The sequence below is a fragment of the Leptosomus discolor genome, chromosome 12, assembly GCF_034619465.1.
Source record: "Leptosomus discolor isolate bLepDis1 chromosome 12, bLepDis1.hap2, whole genome shotgun sequence".
Lineage (NCBI taxonomy): Eukaryota > Metazoa > Chordata > Aves > Leptosomiformes > Leptosomidae > Leptosomus > Leptosomus discolor.
The window spans coordinates 5,909,982-5,933,980 of NC_141402.1; the positions used below are offsets into that span (position 1 = coordinate 5,909,982).

General features: G+C 36.0%; 1 protein-coding gene across 1 annotated transcript in view; it reads right to left on the reverse strand.

Moving 5' to 3' along the window:
* The window catches only part of PDE3B (phosphodiesterase 3B), an 89,140-nt gene that overhangs the window by 21,771 nt on the left and 43,370 nt on the right, over nt 1-23,999 (reverse strand). The window contains exons 2-3 of the mRNA XM_086471978.1: nt 2,504-2,554; nt 1,385-1,633 (exon numbers count right to left, since the gene is read on the reverse strand). Of these exons, the coding sequence (XP_086328104.1) occupies nt 1,385-1,633; nt 2,504-2,554 (300 nt within the window). The remainder of the gene's footprint in view (nt 1-1,384; nt 1,634-2,503; nt 2,555-23,999) is intronic.

Consider the following 23,999-nt stretch of genomic DNA (forward strand, 5'->3'; position numbering starts at 1 on the left):
AAAGAGAAATCTTATAGTAACACACATAGGGGTAGACCTTTTGGTTTATCCCTAAACACATACCAAAGTCAAACATTTATTGAATGACAGCGACAAGCGCTATTTTATCCACCAGGTAAATTAATGTACATAAAACCCACCAAACTCAAAGGAAGAGTTACTTTTAGGAAGGAGGAAAAGAGAACAGCTGTGAAAAAATATAATCTTTCAATCTCATATAATCTTTATAGCCAGTCTTCAGCAATGAATAATTCTCATTTCAAACAATTCTGACTAGCTATATAGACATTTTAAAAATCATTTTCACATTCACATAAATTATATTTTTCACATTGGTATACTAATCCTCAGCAGTTTTTCAAAAAATCCACAAAGAAAAACATATGCTGAATGATTATGATCCCCACGCAACTAACTTCTGCAGATATCCGTGAGACATTCCAAGGGATTTCATACTGCAATGGTCCTGCAGGATCTTCTACAGAGTAATCTGTAGACACTGAGCTTTTCCCCAAAAGCATTAGTCTTGACAATGGTTCCCAATAGACATTTTACAGGCTGAATCTGGCTTGAGGCAGTTTATCTGTCTCCAAAACACTAAGCCAACAAGTTGATCAATTTGCCCACTGCCTGGAAATGAAAGCAACTACAGGGCACGGATGTCCCAGACCAGCCTCCACAATGAACAGCGTCAAGCTGTCAATATCGGGCTACCCTAGAATTATTAGCTCTGCTGCACTGCAGCTCAGTTTCTATATTTGAATGTTTTTCCACCACCCTCCTTAACATGTCATATACAAGTACATTCTTGCTTTCACTTATTTACCCTAGATAATGGAGAAGTGACCACAGATTTACACACTGGTCCCATAATGTGATGGGCTGCACAGAAAGAACAGATATTTTTCTTTTGCAGAGCTGATTTGCTTCTGTATGATGGCTTGTTTGATGTTCACAAGAGTAAATTTCCTTGGAAAAAAAAGTCAATGAAAAAGCCACATTGATAGCAATTGTTAGATCAAGAAAATGTGCGAGAATCAAGAACAGCCCTGTTTGTGCCATATCATGAGAATGTAACATCTTTATTTTGCATTTGCTTTCAGCTTTTTTAATACAGCATTTACCTGAAGGAATCATGTTCAGAGCGCAGACCAGTGCTCTTACCTGCCTATCCATCAACCACGTGAATTTGCAGTTTGGTACCTATCTACATTTCAATGTGTTTTCACAGCTGCCCTCTTTTAACCTTAAATGTAGGTCACAGGTACTCAGTAAAGAAGCTACTGTCCATATAGGAGCATTCTTTCCAGATGAATCTGCCTTGATTTATTTTTTTTTTTAAATTGCAACACACACACATGAATGAAAATTAAAGTAATTTGACCTTGAGCAGCTTTCGATCTCCTTTTTCAGCGGGATCCTCTATTTCAGGACAGAGGAAGAAACCAGGAAATGGTGTGAAGGGACTAGCCTTCGGCCTGCAGGTGCCTGAGAAAGCACCAATCAAACTACTAATGCTTCGAAGGGAAGAAATCACTTGTGGTGGAAGGGATGGGACAGTCAGGAGGTCTGTTAGCATGCTCCGAGCCTCATTTAGTACTGAAAGATCAACTCCACTTCCACTGCCAGCATTCTAGAATAGATGGAAATATTGCAAACTATTAACATGTCAAAACATTTCACGGTATTCTAAGTTTTAAATAAGCATTTTATCTATTGCAAATTTAAAAAATTAATAAAAAACCCCAATGCAATGTATTTTTCTTTTCAAGAAAATATATACATATTGACCTATTTAGACACCATTTTTCGCATTTTTTCATGCAATAAAAAATAGTTCAAATTCAATATTAGCTTTCAGTTTATTTAAAATAAAGATCTGCTGCCAATTTTTTAATCTCAATTTTTCACTACGTTGTCTCAGAGTTAAACTTAGTATTCTATCTCTTCCATTAGTATCAACAGAAATTTTAGTGGCCAAACTGTTATAAGCCCCTTATAGAGGTGCAATTTCCACAGCCTCACTACTTTTATTAAATCTGATTCTACTGAAACAAATCCTAATAATTCTATCAAAAAAGTGGTTAGTTTGTTTTTGGCATAATTCTCTGAACAGGAACAGCAATAGCTGACTAGATGCCACCACTGATAGAAGAGAGAGGAGGAGAAACAAGCAATCACAAAAACGGGCGAGAACGTGGTACACCTGAGTTTGGTGACATTGCTGGGGAAATCACTCCCTAACCTTATGGTAATGGATATTTCAAAAAAACCCACTCCCATCTTAGGTTCGAGACTGTTGTCATATACACCACAGAACATAGATCTCTGTCAACTTGGTCAGAACTGCTAAATATCAAGCCTCTGCTACATGGAGCTAGAATGTCCTAGGACAACTTATGTAAATAAAACAACAATAGAAAAATTGAAATCTGACATTTATAGTGAACTCTGCACTCAATCACATTTCACAAAAGAATAATTAGATTCATAATACACTGACCTGGTAATAGGGCTTGTACCATTGCTTCAAATCCCAATCCCAAAGTATCCTCTGAAAAACAACAATGGCATAAATCTTGATTATGTGATGTAATATAAAAACATGAAGGGAGAGAGAAGCATTTTATATGTAACTTAAGCCATTTTCTCAGCTAATGCTACCCCAGTAAAAGTCTGAAAGAAGATTCTGAAGAAATTGCATGCAACAGATATTTTGATGACAGAATAATTATATGGTCTTAGTCCAAGATTTCTGGATTGTTTATAAATCATTTAACATGTACACTAGATTAGGTGGTGACAGTGCTTTCCTGTTTCTATTCAACTCAACTTACAAAAGCAAATCTATACTAAAACCTCCAGTGTACTTCATAACTTTTTTCTTTCCAGAACCATTCAAACAGTAGCAATTTCGTAAATGCAGTGCAGAAAGCACTACATTGACATCACTTATTTTTAAAACAGGCAAAAAGCTCCCCAACATCTCAGGCTTAAAACTCGTAATTTTAAAAGCATTTTCCTGCAGGAGGTTTTGCTATTTTTTTTGTTATATTTTGCTTGAATATGGTTAGAAATCTACATGTTCTGAATAACTGCACAAAAACCACCAAACCCACAAAAGAACGTCAGCAACACAACCTGAAGATACTATCAGCTTCAACCACGTCAACAGCACTCACATAATTTTTCTTCTATACTGACAAAAAATAGAAACAACATACAAGAAATTAAATTCAGATGTCTGTTTTGTTTCAAAAGTGTTCAGTCTTCATGACTTCTTGACAGGTTCTAATTATTCTCTGACAATTAATTCATTTGCACAACATGCATTCACAAGGTAAACAAATACAAAGATAACCTTTTTTTTCTTCTTCTCTTTTCCATAGCTACAGAGCACAAATAAAGCGCCAATACTCCATTCGGTTGTTCATATTCTGCAGTCTTATAAGTTTTTCTGCTTATTTTTATAGGCAAGAACTATGTTTGGTTTTGTTCCTCTAAGACTAACAGCTCTTTCATGGAGAAAACACAATGTTCCAGGCTGGCACTCGTCCAGCAGAAGGTGCAGAAAGTGTCGGTAAAGAAACACAGGCTGACATGTCGGCAGTACCCAGGCAAGGGTGGCACATAAAGGCTCTTTTTCTCTCCTGTTATCTTCATAGAGATACCATTAAACCATGTTTAAAGTTAATAGTTATGACACCCACTTGCTATGAAAAGTGAGATCTACCACTACACATGAGCTTAAGCTGGGAGTAAGTTATGCTGTATCAGAAAGTCATACTGTGTAAAGCAAGCAGTTCTAAATTAAGAATTAAGAATCTTAGAATTTAAGGTTCTTGGGGTTTATGTGATTAACCTAGCTACCATCTCCTCATTCATCTTTTTTAAAACAAACAAACAAAAACCTAAGCACGAGGTGACTGTTAGCCTGTCAGTGACAAGTATTAGCATAATGACCAATGCTGTCTGGCCATACCCATTTTGTGTGATGCATTTGGTTTTAGCATGATCACTGTAAAGATGAAGGGTTTTTATTCTGTAACAAACTACAAGGAGTTGTCCACCTGGGCCAGATGGGTTTTTCTGGTTTTCTTAATTCTTGGGTTTCTCTGCACAGATTGACATTTATTTACTGTATCAAACCTAGGTAAATCTTTTGGGTTTATTCTGTCCTCCTAAGCTCAGACGTAGAGACTGCATCAATCTGCTTCATTGACTTTTGACTCAATCAGCAACAAAGATCAGATGTCCACATCAGTTTTGTTAGTTGTATTAGCAACCTTTGATACTAAAGGTCTGCAAAGTTGCATCAGCCAGCCTGCAATCTTGCAACCTCCGTTAGGGGACACAAAAGAGATTTCCCTTCCCCCAGCTCTTCTAATATTTTATTTTTCTTTTAAATATGTGGTGTGTTAGCTTATTTTATTTATTTGTCCTAAATGAGATCTTAATAAAATACCTATGCTCTTGCTATCTCCAGAACATTTCTGTACCAAACTTTTAGCTGCAACTGCTTTTACTGATGCAACCTCCTTCATTCATCCTTTAAGCCATTGGGAGCTTTCATGTACACTTACGTACACAAATGTGCGCTCATACAAGATATGCTGTTCTAATGTGGGGTGTCAATCTATACAGCTAAAAAAGTTCAAAACCTTCCTTTTGGCTTTAGCCCTGCTAAAGAAATAAGCTCAAAGTTGCAGAGGCAGAAAATATTCAGTGGAATGTGTAACTGCTCTCTACCTTGTGTCCTGTACTCACCCAGTATACACAAGGCAAAATAACGAGCACAGCTCACACAAAATCTACTTCCAAGGCAAATAACGTCTTGATATTTTAATGGCAGAGCACCATTTCATACATAATTTTATTTAAATGAAAAATTTCACAGCTTGGATTCATGACTGAAAATTTTCTGTTATCATTTAAAGCAGATTTCAGCTTTGCCATGGACACCAATTTTGCAGCAAAGAAACTAAAACAGTTTTGAAATAAACAGAATTTAAGTTTACCTTTATGTTGCGAACAGATTTTTTGTTTTAAATTCACTATACATCACCATTAATTAATTAACACAGCTAGCAGGCTACCACAGTCTATATTAGCTGTAAAGTTTCCAGGGCTTATTCCATGTGCCACACATTGAAGTAATTCAAATGAGCTGATGAAAATTTTAGGCACAAAGTAGCAATCTCTTCTCTAAGCACAGAAATATACAATGAATATTTTTCCCTGGTGACTACAACTTGGTACATCTCTATACCAATCCAATCCTAACAGGTTAATAATGAAAGGGGGGTTATTACCTTTCCTTGGATCCCACAACACACCACAAGATGGCACTCAAATTCAGAAAGCCTCCCCCACAAAACCAATTTCGGGAGAAAGGAACAGAAACCAGCAGCATATTCCTTAACAGACCTTCTGCAGAATTGAAATGGTTTGAGGAACAAGGGGGGTGACAGTTTATAATGTTAACAGTTGATAAATTCTGCTCCTTTGCAAAAACTTCTCTGTTTGAAGAAGAATTTACTCCTTTCCCATGCTATTCAGATACTAAGTATAAGGAAATTGTTTATCAGTACCCACCAGACTTAGGCTAATTAAACTAACTCCATGCCTTGTCAGTTAAAACTGGAATTCTATAAAAAGTAGCATTTCGGACATTATTTTTGTTGAGATTCTGACAGTCAAAGCTTTTATTAATTACTGTGGCTCATCAACCAAGTATTCCCAGAGTTGCATTAATCTTACAACAGGAGTAAAAAGAATACAGTTTATTTTGATTTAATATGAACAGACCAACAGACCTTAAAATAAATCTTAGGCAGAGCCTCAGCAATTTTTGATTTTGCAACCACGAGACTTGTTGCAGAAAGATCTGTACTCTGTAATACTAAGATTTTGTAACCCATTGCACATAACGTTCTTCCTCACCTCCTCCAACAAGAAACACCTGATCTAGGAGGGCCTTGAATCAGAAAAGTTCCAAGCTACAACTTAAACCTCTGCTTAGCAACTCATACACTTTGGCTTTTGAGCATCCACTGTCAGTGCCAACATCGCAGCCATCACACATCTGTGAGCTCCTCTGAAGATAAAACTCCAGTGGGCTCTGATATTGCAGATGAGCTTCCAAAAGGTGAGAAATGTATGGCACCCTCCCCCCATAACCATGTATGTGACTGGTCAGCTTGGAGGAGAAGTTCTCGTATCAGTCTGACTCAAACCCCAGAGTCTCCCAGACCATCCAAAGGGCAATGACCACACTTTTCTGGTTTCATATAATTGCCTGTCAAGCCGACCAGGGTTTTGAAGGACAATTAATAAAAAACAAAACCCCACACATAACACAGTACTATGCCTTGTTCCTTAACAGTCAAGGACTCTATTACGGTTAACTATAATAATTTAATCTATTTAGCCTATGAAATAAATTTCAACACAGTTAAAAAGACAAGCCAGCTTACAAAAACCCTTTAAGTACAAGTGACCTTTTCTGATCTGGCTGCCATCAGCCAGTAATGGGTTTAGGTCAAACTGAAACATGTCACTCAAAACAGGCTAAACGTATCAATAGAGGGCATTTAGACCACTGGAAATACATGTTTAAAGGCTAAGAAAGTAGTTAAAGCTCAGCAAATTCTCCACAAAGTTGCTGTTCTGAAGAATGAACACTATATCCAGTTCTATGGATGTTTAAAATCAGCTTATCTGACACTTTGTAATTCATCTATTCACTGGGGGGGGGGGGGGGGGGAGGCGCGAAGGCCCTAATTGTTGAATACCAACGCCCAAATTAGCCAAACTTAATGATGGTACTTTTGCAAAGCACGTGTTATTAGCAACATCAGAAACACTTATTAAAAACATACACAAGATAACAGTAATAAAGGCCTGCCCTAATACAGTTTGGAGTTCAAACAGCAACAGGAACAAGCAATATTAACTTTTACAAAAAAAAAAAAAGGAAAAAAGTGCCCCTCTGAGAAGCTTATAATCTAAATAAACTAAAAACAGACGAGAAATGGGAGAAGACAGACAATGAACACCGGTGGAGCTTAAGGGTTTTTTTTGTTTTACTTTTTAATGATTTTTCTATATAAAAAGTTCCCTTTCCTGTCATGGCGCAGCCAGTGTTTCCAGGGCCTGTAACAGAGGTGTCTTTCAGGAGCAAGGTGATGCCACAGAGAGTGAAGCTCTTCTGGACCTTCTCTGCATGAGCACCACAGCTCCATTTGGCTAAAGCCATGTTTGAGGAGTATTTTAAACTTCTAAAAGTTTAAGCACAATAAAAGCCCATGGGTTTTACTTCTGTCAAGTAATAAACCACTAAGATTACTATAAAAGTACACTAAGCATTTTTAAACTTTTTTTTTTTTTAAACTTTAATGCTCAACTCAAATTGTCTTTGGCTAGATAACTGTGTAATGATATTTTCAGCATAATTTTACTTACACAAAATCATATCATCTTAGCTACTCAAGAATTAGTTCTGTTTGCACAGTTATACTAAGGACAATATTTACAAATGGCTTAAAAAAAGCATTTCAGAGCTTAAAAATCTAAAATCTATTTTAAAACTAGAATATAACTAATACATATGCTCCATACCCTAAGCTGAAATGTGCACACCAGCTAAGGCCATACAGAGTGTTAAGATTTGTAACATTGCTGCTTGATTGCCTAACCTAGGTAAGTGGGAAGTTCTTGTTTCAACGATGATACTATTCAGGAGATTCAGCATGTGCTTTAACGCTTGTTAAGAAAATAAAACTTGTCCTATTTGACACCACCCATTCACATTCCATGCTCCAAAATTTTAATGGAGAAAAAATGAGTACAAAACAGAGTTTCTACTTCTGACCGAGTCTTTCATTGATCAAATATAAAAGATTTGTAGTTGCTAGTAGCATCTGTTCGACACCATTAGGCATTAGCTCCGTAAATAAGTATTTCCATGGCAACCAAGCACAGAATTAACTAAACAACGAAACCAACACCATAGCAACTTGATTCAAAAATCAACTCTGTAAAAAATCACCTCATTCAAAAGCAAAACTCTACTACTAGATGAGAAACTAATTTATTGTAAAATATGAAAAAGGTTACACTACGTATCAATTTATTTTCAGGACTGCCTTTCAAACAAGACTAACGTCTCAATTCATTGCTTTTATTTCTAAATTAGTCTTTTGCAACAGCTTATAATCCATTATCTTTTTAAACCCACGTAATTTAATGATAGAAAAACAAACTCAGTAGTATACAACTTAAAAGTCTTGTTTTATTTATTTCTTTATTAGGTTTTTTTCCCTTCTCTGTGTAGAAAAGGTAGGTTTTGAAAAACAGTATGTTATTAAGTAGTTAAGTTGTATTCAGTATGAGACCAAAGGTGATGCAACCAAAGAATGACTCTGTCAAAGCAGAGGTAGCATTATTCAGGTAACACAGACAACATTCTGTTGTGAAATCTTGCGGGCCAAAACAACAACTACTTGAGTAGATTATTATAATCAAGACAAAATACATCACTTGGAAAAGCATTCAATATGATACTTAAGGCATTTAGAGTCATGATGATGTTTCTTCACCCACTAAACCTTCCCCTGAAAATAAGTGGGACATGAAAAAACTTGGATATTTTTGGAATCCTAATATTTATCACTTCTTGACTCTAGACAATTTATTTATCCAAAGTTGTAAAACGGCTAACAGGTTCTGAAGTCTGCAGATAGCCACAATCTTGAACAGAAACTGAGTGTGCTTTCATGGTTCCAAGGTTTGGATGCATGCACTGAAGGAAACCGCCATATTCCCTACCCTGGACTCTGTCGTTGACTCTCCTGAACTCTTTCATAAAAGGCATTGTCTTTATTTTTTTAAGAAGTGTAAACTCTTCCTTCAATGGAAAGAGACTTGCTTCTACTTAATTGCTTTAGTAAATACTATTCTATAAATTAAATAGCACCTGCAACATATTTGGCTGGACACATAAGAAAAACACTGGAACATACAGGTGCCTGGCCACGATAACTCTTTCACCAGACTCCACAGTATTCTGATCTTCCCTGCAATACCAATCTTTGACAAGAGCTGCACCTAAGTAAACTTTAACAAGTCACTTTAGAGTCTTCATGTGTTTAGTTACTGTCTTCAACAACTTTGTCCTCAGCACAGATACACAAACACAGCAAAAAAGTTTGAAATAAGCCTTCAACAGACTTATTCTTAAAGTTAATATTACTCCTTGCAAGCGGAAAAATATTTTTTTGTTTGGTTGGGTGTTTGTTTCTTTTTTGGGTGTTTGTTTCATTTGTTTGTTTTTAAAAAGACATGCTACTTCTGCTTTAGTAACCAGGAATACGGGCAGGTCAGCTTCTAATTTGTCTGCCGGAGAAAGCTTTCTGTTTTCTTACTGTTTGTTATGTTTGCTACGATCTTCCTTTTAACATTAAGATCTTCAAATGTTTCAAAAAGGTTCTAAAAGGTGTTTTGTCTCTCAAGGGAAAGTAGGTGCTTTTCTTCTTCTTATGTAGGTAATGAAAAAAAACCTGTCTAAAACCACACTGAGGTCATTTCCTGTTCCTTCTAGGTTTTGTCAGACTTGCACGTCAGAGTAAAGGCCACGCAGTAATTTATGGCAACTGGGGGAGGGAGGGCAGAGGAAAAAAGCCTGCTATGTGCAGATCCTTTAATTGCCCATTATAAGCATTTTCCTTTAAAGCATGTGGTTCTAATCACCATCAAAGACAAGAATCCTGCTAGGTGGATTACTGCTCTGATCTGGTACAGTTGCTCTGGTGTTCTGGCATTCTGTACTTCTTTTACTGTCATCCAAAACCTAAAACCATTTTTTGAAGTTGTGTTTATTTTACAAAAAGCAAAATCTAGAAATTGTTCCTAAAACATTCTTTTTACATTTACCTATTGGCATTATTTTATATTATACATAATAAAAGCATTTCTGCTCTGTTGATACACTGTGAATGTATCGCGTTGGAACAGATGGAGAGCAACCCGAAGTTTTACCTTTCTGCAACAGAAGGATGTGCACAAATCTTATGCTGAAGCATTTTACTGTATGCTGATACATGCTTTATGGAGTAACTAAAACCCTTTACTAGACACGAACCAATTTCCCCGTTTGACTTAAATCTCTTAATCAGGTGGGGTTTTTCCCCCCTATTACACTATATAGTAATGAATCTCAGATATTTTTCTTTTCAGCAAAGAGAAACTATTTCATATGACCATTTTCTCAGCACTGAGCTGAAGAAAAGGAGACACTGAATTTTTCACAGAGATTTTTAGCACAACTTTCTCTTTAAAATCTCACAAAAATACTTCCATTTCTCTGCTCTCCCCAAGTCCCCCTCTAAAAGAAGCAGCATAAAATTAAGCTGTACAACTCTCTCAGCCAAAAACTAACATGAATGTGAGAATGGCTCAGATCAAATGAATAAGACCAAACGATTATCTAGTTCAGCATCTTGCCACTGACAACAGGAGCCACCTCAAGATAAGTGTATTCTTAAGTGAGCAGTGCTAATTCTCAGAATATTCTTTCAGCCTCTACAACACAGCTCGAGGAGCCATAGGTTGTATGCCTTTGTATGTTAGAAAGGTCAATAGATTTTTCACCTTTGCATTTCTCTGTTCATCTTTTCAGAAACCATGTAACCTGACAGATCCAATGTCACACACAAAAGCATTTCACAAATTAAACCCAGATTATGCAAAGTTCTTTTTCATTCTGAATCTGTCAATGCCAAAGTCGTACAGTGAGGAAGCAAACAACCAGCAACATTTTCATGCAGTTTACCCACTGAATGACTTGGTTTTGCAAAAGCTTAAAGCTGGTCTCCAGCTAACTTCAGGCACAAGACACAAATTTTTCAGACTATGAGGCTGTATTTTCATATCCCCCAGGCTAGTTCTTTCAGAGACACAGCACCTTCAGAATAACAAAGCCTCTAATTCACTAACCACCACCACTCTGTTATGTGATTACATTAATTGTCTTAAGGATTTTTATTTATAAAACTACCACAAGGTAGAAGCTTTACACAAATCAGTGTTGCTTTCTTTCAATAACTTGATGATGACCTAAAAAGAAACATTGCAGGGACTGAAGTTCAGGAAGTAAGCTGAAAGAAAATGGTCACGAGGCCAAAGAAGATATTATGTCATAAAGGAAAGAAAATATTGCTGCAGTGCTGTGGTTGGAAGTTATACACAGGGATTGAACTAAGTAGATTCTCAGTTGCTCAAGCTAAAGAATTAAAAGCAATAATTTGAAAACAGATGAGAGAGTATAATTATGAGTCTGATTACAAGAGCAATTGTGGTAGTGAAAGTTAAATCAGTATTAAAAAAATATATATATCTTAATGGACAAGTTTCTCGTTAAAGTGCCAGAAAATACAAGATGAGATCTCTTGGGGCAAAAAATATTGAAACTCTGAAGAATGTAATACAGATTGCTGTCAGAAATAGAGGAGAACAACGGAATGCAAATCACTGCATTCTGCAGAAAGTACCAGTTTACTTTTCTCTAATGTATTCATGTTAAGTAGTACTTCAGTTCGCAGCTTCGTAAGCAGCCGAGAAAAACCTCAAACCACAGCAGATTTGAAAGAATGTAGAAAATTTTCTTCTGTGTAGTAATGTTGTAATGCTCTTCTAAATGAAAAAGAAAAAAACAGTGATGCCTTCCCACCTGTTGTAAAATTAGATGATGACTAGATTAAACAAAACTACTTGGGGAGATCCACTTTGTCCCCCAAATGGCAAGTCTTGCACAGATAGCTGTCTATGTTGTGCTTATCTTCCACGTGCAAAGTGAACAAAGGAGTTGTGACGAGCAGTACAGGGAGGGCCACACACACTATTCCACCTTGCTTTGTCATAAACTCATCTGTCTAGGAAGAGAGTACGCAGTTAGACACCTCTGGTAGCTGTTAGCAGTTACTAATCTTGTTCTGAAAAAGTTCTCTATGAAAAAACTGGTGGATGAACAGGTTCAGATTTCAGTTAGAAGTGGGAAAAAGAATCTCCACCACTCTAAAACTCTAGAACTTGTCGTGAAATGCTACGGGTTTTATAATATTTAATAGCACATCCTTCTGAAATTTATTCACTTTATATAGGTGTAAACTGAATTTCACACTCTGCTAACATGGTAACTAAAGGTATGCTTCCAGGAAAGAAAAATCATCTTTGTCCCACAATCAAGATCTCCAAAACTACAGGTTCTTTTCTTCATTGGCCTTTTCATAAATTACGTTCCATTCTGATGTTCAAACTATCACAGGACTTTCCCGCACTTGGAGACATAAGTGTATAACCTACTACAGGCAAAGGTAATAGAAAACCGTACCCAAAAGCCTGTTTTCACGTCAGTGTTTTAACTTATTCTCTAAGCCACTTTGCCACATTGTTCATAGAGCACAAGTTACAGTGACGTCCAACATTCTTACTGCAAAGGTGTCTGAATGTAGGCCTATGGAATTCTAGCACAAATGAGAATTGTGAAGAATAGAATAAGGAACAAGTCACTTCGCTAAGTAATCTACTGACTTTTTCTACAGTATAAACTATAACAGGTTTTCCTGTGATTTTGATGAGTGAAACTGATATTCCCCCCCAAAAGCAAACCTTGTCATATATCAGGTTGAGTTGGTATTAAAAACACCCACACTTAACACAATTATTTTTTTTCCTTTCATTTTGGTAGCATGACTCAGAGAAACTAAGGAGGTCAAGATGGGTCAAGTGTCTTCCAGTGACTGTGAGAATAGCTTGCCAGCCTTTTCTATACAAGCTGAAAAGTATTGGGATGTTCTTTTAAACTTCAAGACATTTTTAGCAAAATCATCACAATAATGAAAGTTACAAAAATGCCTACAGAGAACAACATTGGCAGTGAAAATACCATTTGCCATTTGGGACAAGTATTATTTACAACAAAGCTGCAGTGTAGCATGCCCAATAAATCCATCAAATATTATAAATGCATGCAAAGTAACTTTTCCTTGGGCAATACCACTAATTTTTTTTATTTCTCAGCCTTTTTCTAATAGCCTTCAATGGTTTTCTATGAAGTCTCTTTCAGACTATGTTTTCAAAAAAGCTATTAATGAGATGAACCTAACAAAAACAAGTCTACACTCATCTGTGACTAATTCTATGTTCTTATCAACAAATTCAACTCTGGACTAGCATCTCCAGAACTTGCATGTGTTTTGATTTCTTTTTTTAAAGCAGAAAAGGGGAAAATATCTAGAATTTAAAGCTAACACTAACCCTAGAAAAACTACGGGATGCCAAGATTCCCAGCAATATCTAACTAGAAAAATACTCTCCCAACAAGGCAAGCAGAAAAGCTTTTACAACACCTATCAGACCACTGTAATCCATTACAGGCATTATGGATTTCAATCTAAAATCAATATATATAACAATTATCTTCTACAGCATTTAATTGCCATCTTTACACTGAAATGTAGCAACTGCAATTTTTTTCTCTATTTGAGTATTTTTAATTGACCAGTTAACTTATGACATTCAAAATGTATATATTAATCAAATACCCTTGTAAAGCACATACAAACTAAACTAGGAGATAGCTGGCCAAAATAAATAATCAAATATTTAATCATGCCTGATCCAACACATGAAAGATAAGATTTTATTATAGTAACCTTCAAAGGACTAAATCCGTACAATGTGGTATAACCAATCAGAAGTTGCGTCTTATACCAGAGGACTAGAAAATAGCACCTCCAACATCAGCTTTTGAAGGGATCTAGAAGACCATGGTGAAAATGTCAAAGGAAATGGACAAAAAGTGGGTGGGGGAATATAAAAAGAAAGCCCCACAAAATGAATTTATAGACGCACCATTTAAATGTAACATTGACAAAAATCAGTAGGATTTTAATACATGGATACTATGCCCAACAAATCTACTGGACTCTTTGAAACAGACTGTACACACCAATAAAAAGTGAACCAGTCAGCCAGTGTACTTCGATTTTAAAACAAACACCAATAAAAACAACAGAAAAGTTTACATGGTCTCCCCTTAATGCTCCTGAAGAAATCACATTTACATGGGGAGAAAGGGATGGCTCTCCTCCGGATTAGCAATTTGTTAAAATACAGAAAGCAAAGAATAAGAGTACAAAATCCACAAAAAGAAAATAATTGCCAATAAAGATTTCCTCAAAGATTCAAGGTGGGATCTATCTTAATCAACCCACTCAAAATGAATTGAAAAGGCAATAGAAAAGTGTCAACATGCACCGATGACACAAAATTCCTGAGGATAGTCAGAAATAGTTGATTGTGAAAAAGCATCGAAAGATCTTAATATAGCGAGTAAATAGGCAGTAAGATATTGCTTAAATTCAGTACTAATGAATAAATGCTGAGAAAAAAAAAATTAAATTATTTATATAGAAAGCTGTGCTCATATTACAATAGCAATCAGCAAAGAGATCTTGAAGTCATTTGCATCAGCCCAATTCTCAAAAATATTGAATGACATATTAGAAAAGGAACATCAAACAATACAGAGAAAACAGTGTAACTGCATAAATCCATGCTGCACCCATAGTCTGAGTGTTGCATGTAGATACAGAAGTATGGAAGAAATAAGAAAAGACAGGCTAATAGAAATCAAAGATATGGAGCAGCTTCTACTATGTGGAGCTACACAGACTAGGATCACTCAAGCATGAGGAAAACAGAGGGTTGTAACAACGCTCTATAGTTACCAATGTTATGGAGAAGGTAAATACGGAACGGTTAGTCAGTAGTGTTCACAAGCACATGAATGAGGCCATGTAATATCAGATCATCTGGCAGCAGGCCTAAGACAAGCCAAAGGAGGTATTTCTCACACACTACATAATTAAATTATTGCAGTCATTGCTGCAGGTTTTTACAGAAACTATATGTAAACAAAGATGCTAAAAAAAGTTCACAGAGACCGATCAATCCATGACTATTCACCACAGCCCAGACACACCCTCTAGCTAAGGAAAGCCCAAACTGTAATTTGACAAAACATGGCAGAGCCCCAGAGAGGCAAAAAAAAAACCCACTTCTGAAACAAATGCTACTACTGACTATTATTAAAGATAAAAACCTGGGCTGAGTGACCAGTTTGTTATCATCTCCAATTAACATAAAATAATTATAAAAATGGACCCATCTTAGCAAATTTCCTACTTGCAGCAAACTGTACTATCCTTTTGTATCTTTGGGAAGTTTGCTTCTGAGGCCTGGTTATGAAGTCACCCCTTTCATCCATCTCTGTCTTTGAACTACAGGTCTCCAGCTCCTTTCTGTAAACCTCATTCTTCCTCCACTCTTGTAGTCTGGAAGCTTCTCTTCCCCCCACCCAAAATGCTCCCAAGGGCAGCAGCAGTCTCCTGATTCCCCCAGATAGTTCCATGTGACCCAGCCATTCCCTTTAAAGAACTAGAGTATATATAAAAAAAACCTATCCACCAGATTTGTTTATATTACAGCTCAAATATGACTTAATCCATTTGTTCCTTTTGCAGAATAATTGATAGTAATGATCTCCACCAATAATTGTGTACCTTCTTCAAAGCTTAAATATAAGACACGTCAAAGAGCTTGGGAAACCTCTATTACATTTCCTTTTCAGATTTTTAATATTTTTATATATATATGTATATACACACAAACTCTACAGAAATGGATATATAAAGTATCTAATCACATCACGAAAGTTTCTCAAAATGTATCCTTTGCACTAACAATATTATCACCTCTGTCATACTAGAGCATCAGCAAACAAATAAATGCAGAAACACACTAAAACATCATCTTGCATAATGCTCAGAATCCATTGAAAAAAGCAAGCTACAGAACTTTCTCTTTTTCATTTAATGCATCTCAACTTTATTTCTCTTTACACTTTCAAAATGTGACTAAAAATAATTAGGAAGGTTCAACAGTGACAAATAAGGAGAAGAACAGCACTTCCAGCAGCATGGATCTCCCAGTAATAGAATGCAACATCAAATATTAAATTAAACACAAAACTGAACCAAGCTGCAGATAGCAAGCCAATAAAGCCGAGTACTTGCTTACAATTATACTTAACTAAACAAACCCACTGATGAATCTCCTATCAGCATATCCAATTTGAACCTACTTTTTCAAGATCAGAATTGCAACTCTAATCTGAAGATGACAGGCACTGTCAGTACCGTAACTACACCTGCATCAAAAGACATATGCCTCTAACTGAACATTTTATCACTGAATAGCTTAAAAGAAACCAGATTCAGAAAAGATGTCTAAGAATTCTTGAGGAGATAAGCACTTTCCTTAAAACTAGCTAGTGAACTTCAGAAGCTGTATTTGAAATTTTAAATTAAAAGGTGTTTATTACTAATTAAATCCTAAATGAAAACAAGTTCATTTATTTTCCCATTCTTTATTCTCCAATAATTTTACTATTATTGCTTGCAGAGAAACTAGATGAGCAGCAGCTTGAGGGAGGGGAAAAGAGAAATAAGGGAGGACTAATATTCTGGTGAGATTTTAAATTACTATTCCTTAACATGTTATTTTCTTTTAAAAGGATTATTTAATATTTTAAATGCATTTTCCAGACTGCTCAGATTGTCACACAAAGGTCCATGATCTGCTCTATCTACATAATTGCTTATTTTTCAATTTGATGGTGATGGCTGATGATCACATGAGTGCATTCCACTGTACTGGATCAAATAACCAGAAAGAGCAGTTTTTAAACTTAAGGTTACATGTCTTCTTAAATAAAGATGGTCACATGACAGGGAAAGTGGAGAACAGCAAATCTTCAAGTGAAGGGTATTTATGCTTTTGAACCGTGCTAGATTTCTTCATGTCTATCCCTATAGCATTTTTTTTGCCCAACTGCAAATAGCATTCGAGCCCAAAAGTTTTGAAGTAAGGATAACCAAAATAACCAGTATCTCATTCCCCTGAAAAGCAGTGGTAAGTAGATACAGAATATTTGCCTTTTCACTCCAACTATATTATAGCAGCTGCATTTAAGACAGAAATATACCAAATTTATAGAGAGAAAATTCTGTTTATGCTAGTCGAATGTAACGCTGACATGTAAGTTTATATGTCATGGATGCCATTGAAGACAAAGATGCTTTACAGATCAATGTTTTGAACCTAAGATTGAAGTCAGGCAGCTATAAACTCAGAAATGCAAAAACAGATTGATAGAACCTTATATTTGTTTCTGACAAGGACAGTCAGCTGGCCTATAAGGGCAATTAGATCAGCAAGACATAGGCTAATTGCCATACATGTTACCAGGGATTCTGACCCAGAGATCAGTCAGTAGGAAGCAGACAGCAAGAAAACCAAAGAAAACAAAATAAAAATCTCCCTCAAATTTTGAGGAAGTCAGACTTTATTAGAAAAAAATAATAAACAAACCCAACTCACCGGAAAACTACCAACAGTCTTTGCTGTTTCTTTTTTTCCTGCTTTCACATTTTCACAAGAAGAAAACCCAAACCCACACAACAGTTTGCCTTTATTTCAACCCCCCTCTCCTTCAGAGCATTATGACTAGAATCTTTCTAGGTCTACCTATGCAATGGTGCTTTCTTGGTCAGTGAAGGCAGTTACACAGGTATCAGTCAGAAAAAGTCACGCTCATTAAAGACCTATTACTAACTCCAGGTTAATATAAACAGGGAGGATACTCTTCTTACTTTGGACCTCTGTGATGGCAGTTGCCTGTGTTTCCTGTGCTTCGATGATGCCACTGACTACTGAGAGTATCTTTTAACACTGGAGAAGTAAGAGCAGCTAAGTTAAGCCTTAACAGTAGAAGATAAAACAGGATACACAGTCAAATTTATGAAATATTAGGCCCAAAGGGACTATTTTTATTCTTTACTTACATAGAACAGAACAGATTGTAGTAATTTCTGCATCCATCCCATAACTACCAACTGGTTTACACTAGAGCCTATTTTTTATGAGAATGTCTGGGTCTTTTCACAGAAGCTAATTTTAGTTGAAAGAGAATATATGTGAATAAACGTTTTAAATATTTTATAGATTATCTCAATATAGATGATGTCATATGCGGCCTAACTAGGAGTGCTCTAAATTATCTCATCTCTATGGACTATGTGGGAGCAGAGACAACTCACCCTCCCAAAATTAATGTTATTGTAAAACACAATTGATTTGAACACTTACAGCAAGAGACAGTTCATATCTATCTTCAGATTCCAACTTCCTTCTCTCCTTGAAAAGAATATGCACATACCTACCATATCTTTTGCACGTACAAAAAGGAATTTTGTTTAGTGGAGTTTAGCAAGTTTAGCAGAGCAAGAAGACCATCGTTACATGTCAGCACTTCCTCTCAGTAGTAAAATGAACAAATCTAGCATTTCAAGAAAATGAAAAATATTGGGGGCAGGGCGGAATCAACAGACACCTGTCATAACCACAAAAGCTAAACTATTTTAATGTTTTACCAACTGAAAAGCAATTTCTAAATAACAGCACGATAAAGACAGACAGACAGACTTTGGTTCTGTGGCTGGTTTGTAAGCAGAGCTGCTCCCTTCACAGTAAGGCAAGGAGGCAACGAAACACAGATGTTTAACACTAGTCCATGTATGAAGGCAGCTTGGACCAATATCGTAGGTCACAAGCTCTGACATAGCTCAACTTCAGAGGACCTTTTCCCCAGGGAAGAAGGAAAAACTATTTTCTGTGAGCTAAATTTGGTTAAAGACCCTTTCTTTTTCAGAGCTTATTTTTCCCTCTTTTATAGCAGGTCCTAACTGGGCCCGAGTTAGATTTAGAAATCTTCCCAACTTGCCACCAAAGCATGACAGCTTAGGACTTCACTGGAGGAAGATAGAAGTTTCCTCTAATAATCCTCTATTTTCTGGAGTATGAGTCCAAATCAAATAGAACATTTCTCAAATACATGCCTTGTTGCAAAGATGTACACGGAGACATGACTTTCAGAAGCAGTCTTTATAGCAAAGTTAGCTCTTAAAACTCACTGGAGGATTGCACACATGGTCAACAGTAAGAAGAATCTTTGAGGTGCAGAAAAGACCAAAAGTAATTTGCATTTACAAAATACAGCACTAAAGAAACAAAAGAATCAACAGACAGCAAAAGTAGCAAACTGCTCTGGCTTAAAATTGCTATGTAGTTTTAAGAAATGATAATTCTAGGATGAGATTTTTAGTTTATGCTGGTGTGGAGACACATAGAAAGGCAAGGTTTGTGTGTGTGTGTGTCTATAAATCCTGCTCATGCAATAAATTTTCCAGTCTCCAAAGCAGTAGTATATGTACACCTATAGAATGAACATATGGATGGAGAAGGACGATAATAGAATAATAATAAGAAATACGTTACACACAAATACATCTAAAACACTTGAATAGACATTGAAGTTTTCCTGTCGGACACTACTCCATTTCCTCTCTAGCTACTGCCCTTAAAAATGCTTACTCTCATTAAAAATGCTTACTCTCATTAAAAATGCTTACTCTCATTATATAAAGAGTATAAAGGTTCTTTCCTCTTTCTGACATGAATTCTTTTTTTCAGACCTTACTTTCATACAAAAAACATCACCAATGGTTCTTAATATGATTTAACATTTTCACGCTGACTACATTATAGACTCTGTACTGCCCTAACAGTTTTTTAAAAAATAGAGATGACTGTAAAATGTGCTATTTAGGCACTTACAAAGAAGTTTAGCAGTGTGTACAAGAACCACTATGAAACGTCATCTCACAGAACGGTTGAAAAAAGTAGCAATACCCTAATTTATGGGTGCTTCTCTTACAAGCCATCTGCCTCAAGCAAAACAGCTGCCAGTGATGCAAGCTGGGAAAGTAGCCAATCTGGCTCACATGCAATTATATACCCAAGAGAGCAATTAATAAGTCACAAAACAGTACCCAATTATGCAAGCATTTTTGAATCTTGGGGCTCAGAACAGGGCTGAGGGAGTATGAGACAGCCTGAAGGAACTCTCAGCATTCAACTACAGTGTATGGATGATGCAGCACCACCTGACCTTTCCTTATCAGCTTTCACACAAGATAAAGTGAGAAATTAAATTTCACCTAAAAGCTAGCAAGCTTTTTTAAAAACATGAAACTAAATTACAATATTTAAATTGCAGGAAGATATCTTAAATAATTGCTTAAGTCCCAAGACTCACGCAACGCTATCTTTCATATCTTTCATTCAAAAAAGCATAGGGTATTCATTCAAGAAAAGAGAGTCAACAAGTATTTACCCAAATGACATTATTTTGCCCTACTTATGTGAGGGAATTAAAATAAACATTATTTCTATTGTCTTCTTTCATGTATTTTGTTCTTAAAACAAATAATAATTTAAGAATGTATTAAAGAAATTCTCTCAGCCACGAACTGAAAAGCATTCAGGGCTACTTTTTTGGCAGGTAGCAAGCAAGATTCAAGCTGAGCACATCTGAGTAAGTTTTGACAGTTGTATTATATCAAATTAACTTTTTTAATGCCCTTTTCTTGACAGCAGTTTTTTTACTGATTGTCAAAGTGTATGAAATCTAAGGTTTGCACATGTTTCAATCTCTGGGGGGCCTTCTCTTCACCAGGAAAAAGTCGGACCATGTTAGAGTTAAAAACATTAGTCCACACTTTCTATTTTGACAGATTAACTGGAGGAGCCATGTATTAGGAGACTATCTCCAGGTTTATAAAGAAAACAAATCCACAGCCATAATCGAAAAATCAAAACAGAAGCATTATTAAACATGTAAACATACCTTACTGGTGGTGGTTTTCTGTTTTGTTTCCTAACATAGCAGAATAGTTGTTTGTCAAAATATTATTACAGTATCACTGCTTGGCAACCATCACTACAGTAGAAGATACTCTAAAAACAAAGAATACAACTATACACCTATGTTACGAGCCCTATCCCAACATTACTTCCCCAAATAAGTGTATAAAAGTTACGTTTTGATTTCAAAACTACAAAAAATGAGGAGATACCCAAATCAGTCACCTCTCTACCTTCTTACTTTCTCCCTGCCCCCCTAAATAGATAGAATTATTCATAAAGCCTATTAATTTATTCACATTTGGGAAAAAATGGAAAAAAAAGGACTAATTTTAACTATGTTTAATGAAGTAATGTTTTAGAAACTGTAAGATCAAAATTAGTTTGGTAAATTTTAATTCAAACAATGTAAACAACTTCAAAGAGGTGCATAACAGTCATACACCTACTCAAACAAGCTACTTGGTTTAACAAGACATGTTTAGAATAGACAAGGAGTAGCTGGAGTAAGACAGAACCATAAAGAACCTTTCATCTTTAGAAGCCTCAGGATAACAAGGCAGAAGGGAAACTCTTGCTTGATTACCTGGTACCTGCAACGTAGTTAAAAGATTTACAGAAAGGAACTGTGTTCCTTATGATTTTAGCAAATCTTTTTGAAAGGGCTCACTATTGAAGTGAGAAAGTTAAAACCCCCAAAATTCAATACGAATACCCCAAAACTCATTTAATGAACTATTGTATGGTAAAAAAGCAAAAGGGAACAGTCAAAAAACCACACCAAAAATTTAAATTGAAACTGAGATTGCCATGCACTTAAAATGTTTGTGAGGTCTTTTTCCCCATCAAGTAGTAGAGCTCACACAGAAGCTTACAATGAAATCCTTAGTTCTTACAATCCCAAAACTTACACGATCTGGATCATCAGCAAAATAACTACTCCCCTATCAATATTTTTGAAATGATGCAACAGGTTCAAAAGCTAGTAGGCAAGAGAGGACAGATGCACAGGCCAATACGGACAGCACAAGCAACCTCCTGCACCTTTCCGCCTGCAGGACAGAATCACATAAGCCTCACTTCCTCTGGAAACTGAGCTAAAATACGTGTTATACCTCCAATACTATTTACTGAATAAACATACTGCTTCCTTTACAGGGATTGTTCTTTCTGCTCTACTAATTTCTAAAAAATGAAATGTAACAGTTTAAATCTATCTATTGCATGAACCTAGAATGTCAAAATTTTAGTCACATACTGAAGTGTCAGGCGAGCTCCTGAGGAACATTTAAGGGTTAGAAAGGACCTGCAGCCTCTCTCCTGCCACTGCACCGTCTTTCTGTTCCCGGATCACACAGAAATGCTGAGACCATGCAGTCACCCCTCAGATTCAGATCAGGACAACAGCTATCTCTGACCGCAGCCATAGCACAATTGTGGTACCTCTACCATCCTCTATTTAGCTTTGTAAGTCTTAATACGTTTTGATACTGGGTGCACTGACAATACTTACAAATACATTTGCCACCTTTAAGTAATGAAACAAAACCAGTTACAACTTTTTTTAAAAATATTTAAATAGATAATAACTCTGCCAACTTTTAGGACACAAGATTTGCCTAATAACTGACTTTGGACAAATCTCCTACAGGCATGCTGTTACTTCACTACTTATACAAACGGTATGAACACTCACCAGGAACGGCAAGTGAACTGGACAGGACAGAAATGCATATATTAACACCTGCCATTTACTTAACAAAGTAATGGGCAGTAATAGAATCATGAACCGTAAGCTGAGGAGTGACCATCTCAGACCATCTAACAAACAAGCAGCCATTTGTCGGATACTAACACACCACAAGTGCTTGAAGGGCTATATGAACATCTTGAGTCAGCCATCCCAGGGCACACCTAGGGAATTTTCCATTCCACTTCACAGTACTTCTGATTTTATGGGCAGTTTAAAGCCATAAATAATCATTTTGTATAGTAACTAAAGAAAAGAAAATGCATTTTTATACAATATAAATGTGGTTTGTATAATCGGTAAAAAGAGGAAGATTTCAGTTTTTGTAATGAAGTCCGTTTGAGCAAGGATCAAGTTTAACTTGAAAAGTGAAGAGAAAGTTACATGATTCACATGTAACAATACTAAAGTGTATAAAATGACTAAAAAATTATTTTCCGATATTTTTTTATGTATACTAATGCCAAGCTCCTTTTTAAAAAAAAAAAAAAAAAAAAATTAAACATGAACACACCCCTCCATGATGAGTCCTTGTGTGTTTAAAGAAGTTAAAACAATGACAAAGACATTTGCAGGAAAATCAAAGTGCTACAAACTGAGGAAGGTCAAAAGTATTACGTCAGAAATGAACTTTATTCTACAATGACACATTTTAAGCCTCACTATCACCTTTCAAACCAGTTGAATAAATTTTACCAGTTTTTTCAATGTAATAGCCAATATAGTTTAAAAAAATCTACAAGTTAGCTGTATCTTTTGTATATTTTGAGTTACACAATCTTCCTAAAATAGAGCAGCAACAACAAAAAATTATTAATTCTTAAAATAAAGACTGAAAATACTTAGTAATTCTGCTAGGTTTTTTAGCTATGTTACGTTTGGTCTTCATAAGAAATAATGAATAGAATAAAAAACTTCAGTCTATTATAGAAAAATCCGCAACAAGAATAGCTGTCCTATTATTATTTTTCCCAGACAAAAAGCTACATTCAATCCAGGCTCTCATTTGCTATCTGGCCATGGTCCTGGGCAACTGGCACTAGGTGGCCCTGCTTGAGCAGGCGAGTTGGAACAGATGACCTCCAGAGGTCCCATCCAACCCCAACCAGTAACCGCACAATTAAGACTGGCACACAACGAGTCTGTAGTCCCAAATGAGATCCAACAGATTTTTAACATTTTGAGTAAATTCCAATATTTTTTCCCTTCATCATATCCTTTTGTGGAAAAGTTATAACAATTTGCTTGTATGTCCATAACTGAACGTGTTGAATAGCTTTAGAATTAGAATAGAAATAAATTTCTTGGTTATGAACTTTTTGGGGGATAGTGACACACCACTTAAGAGGTCACACCACTGATA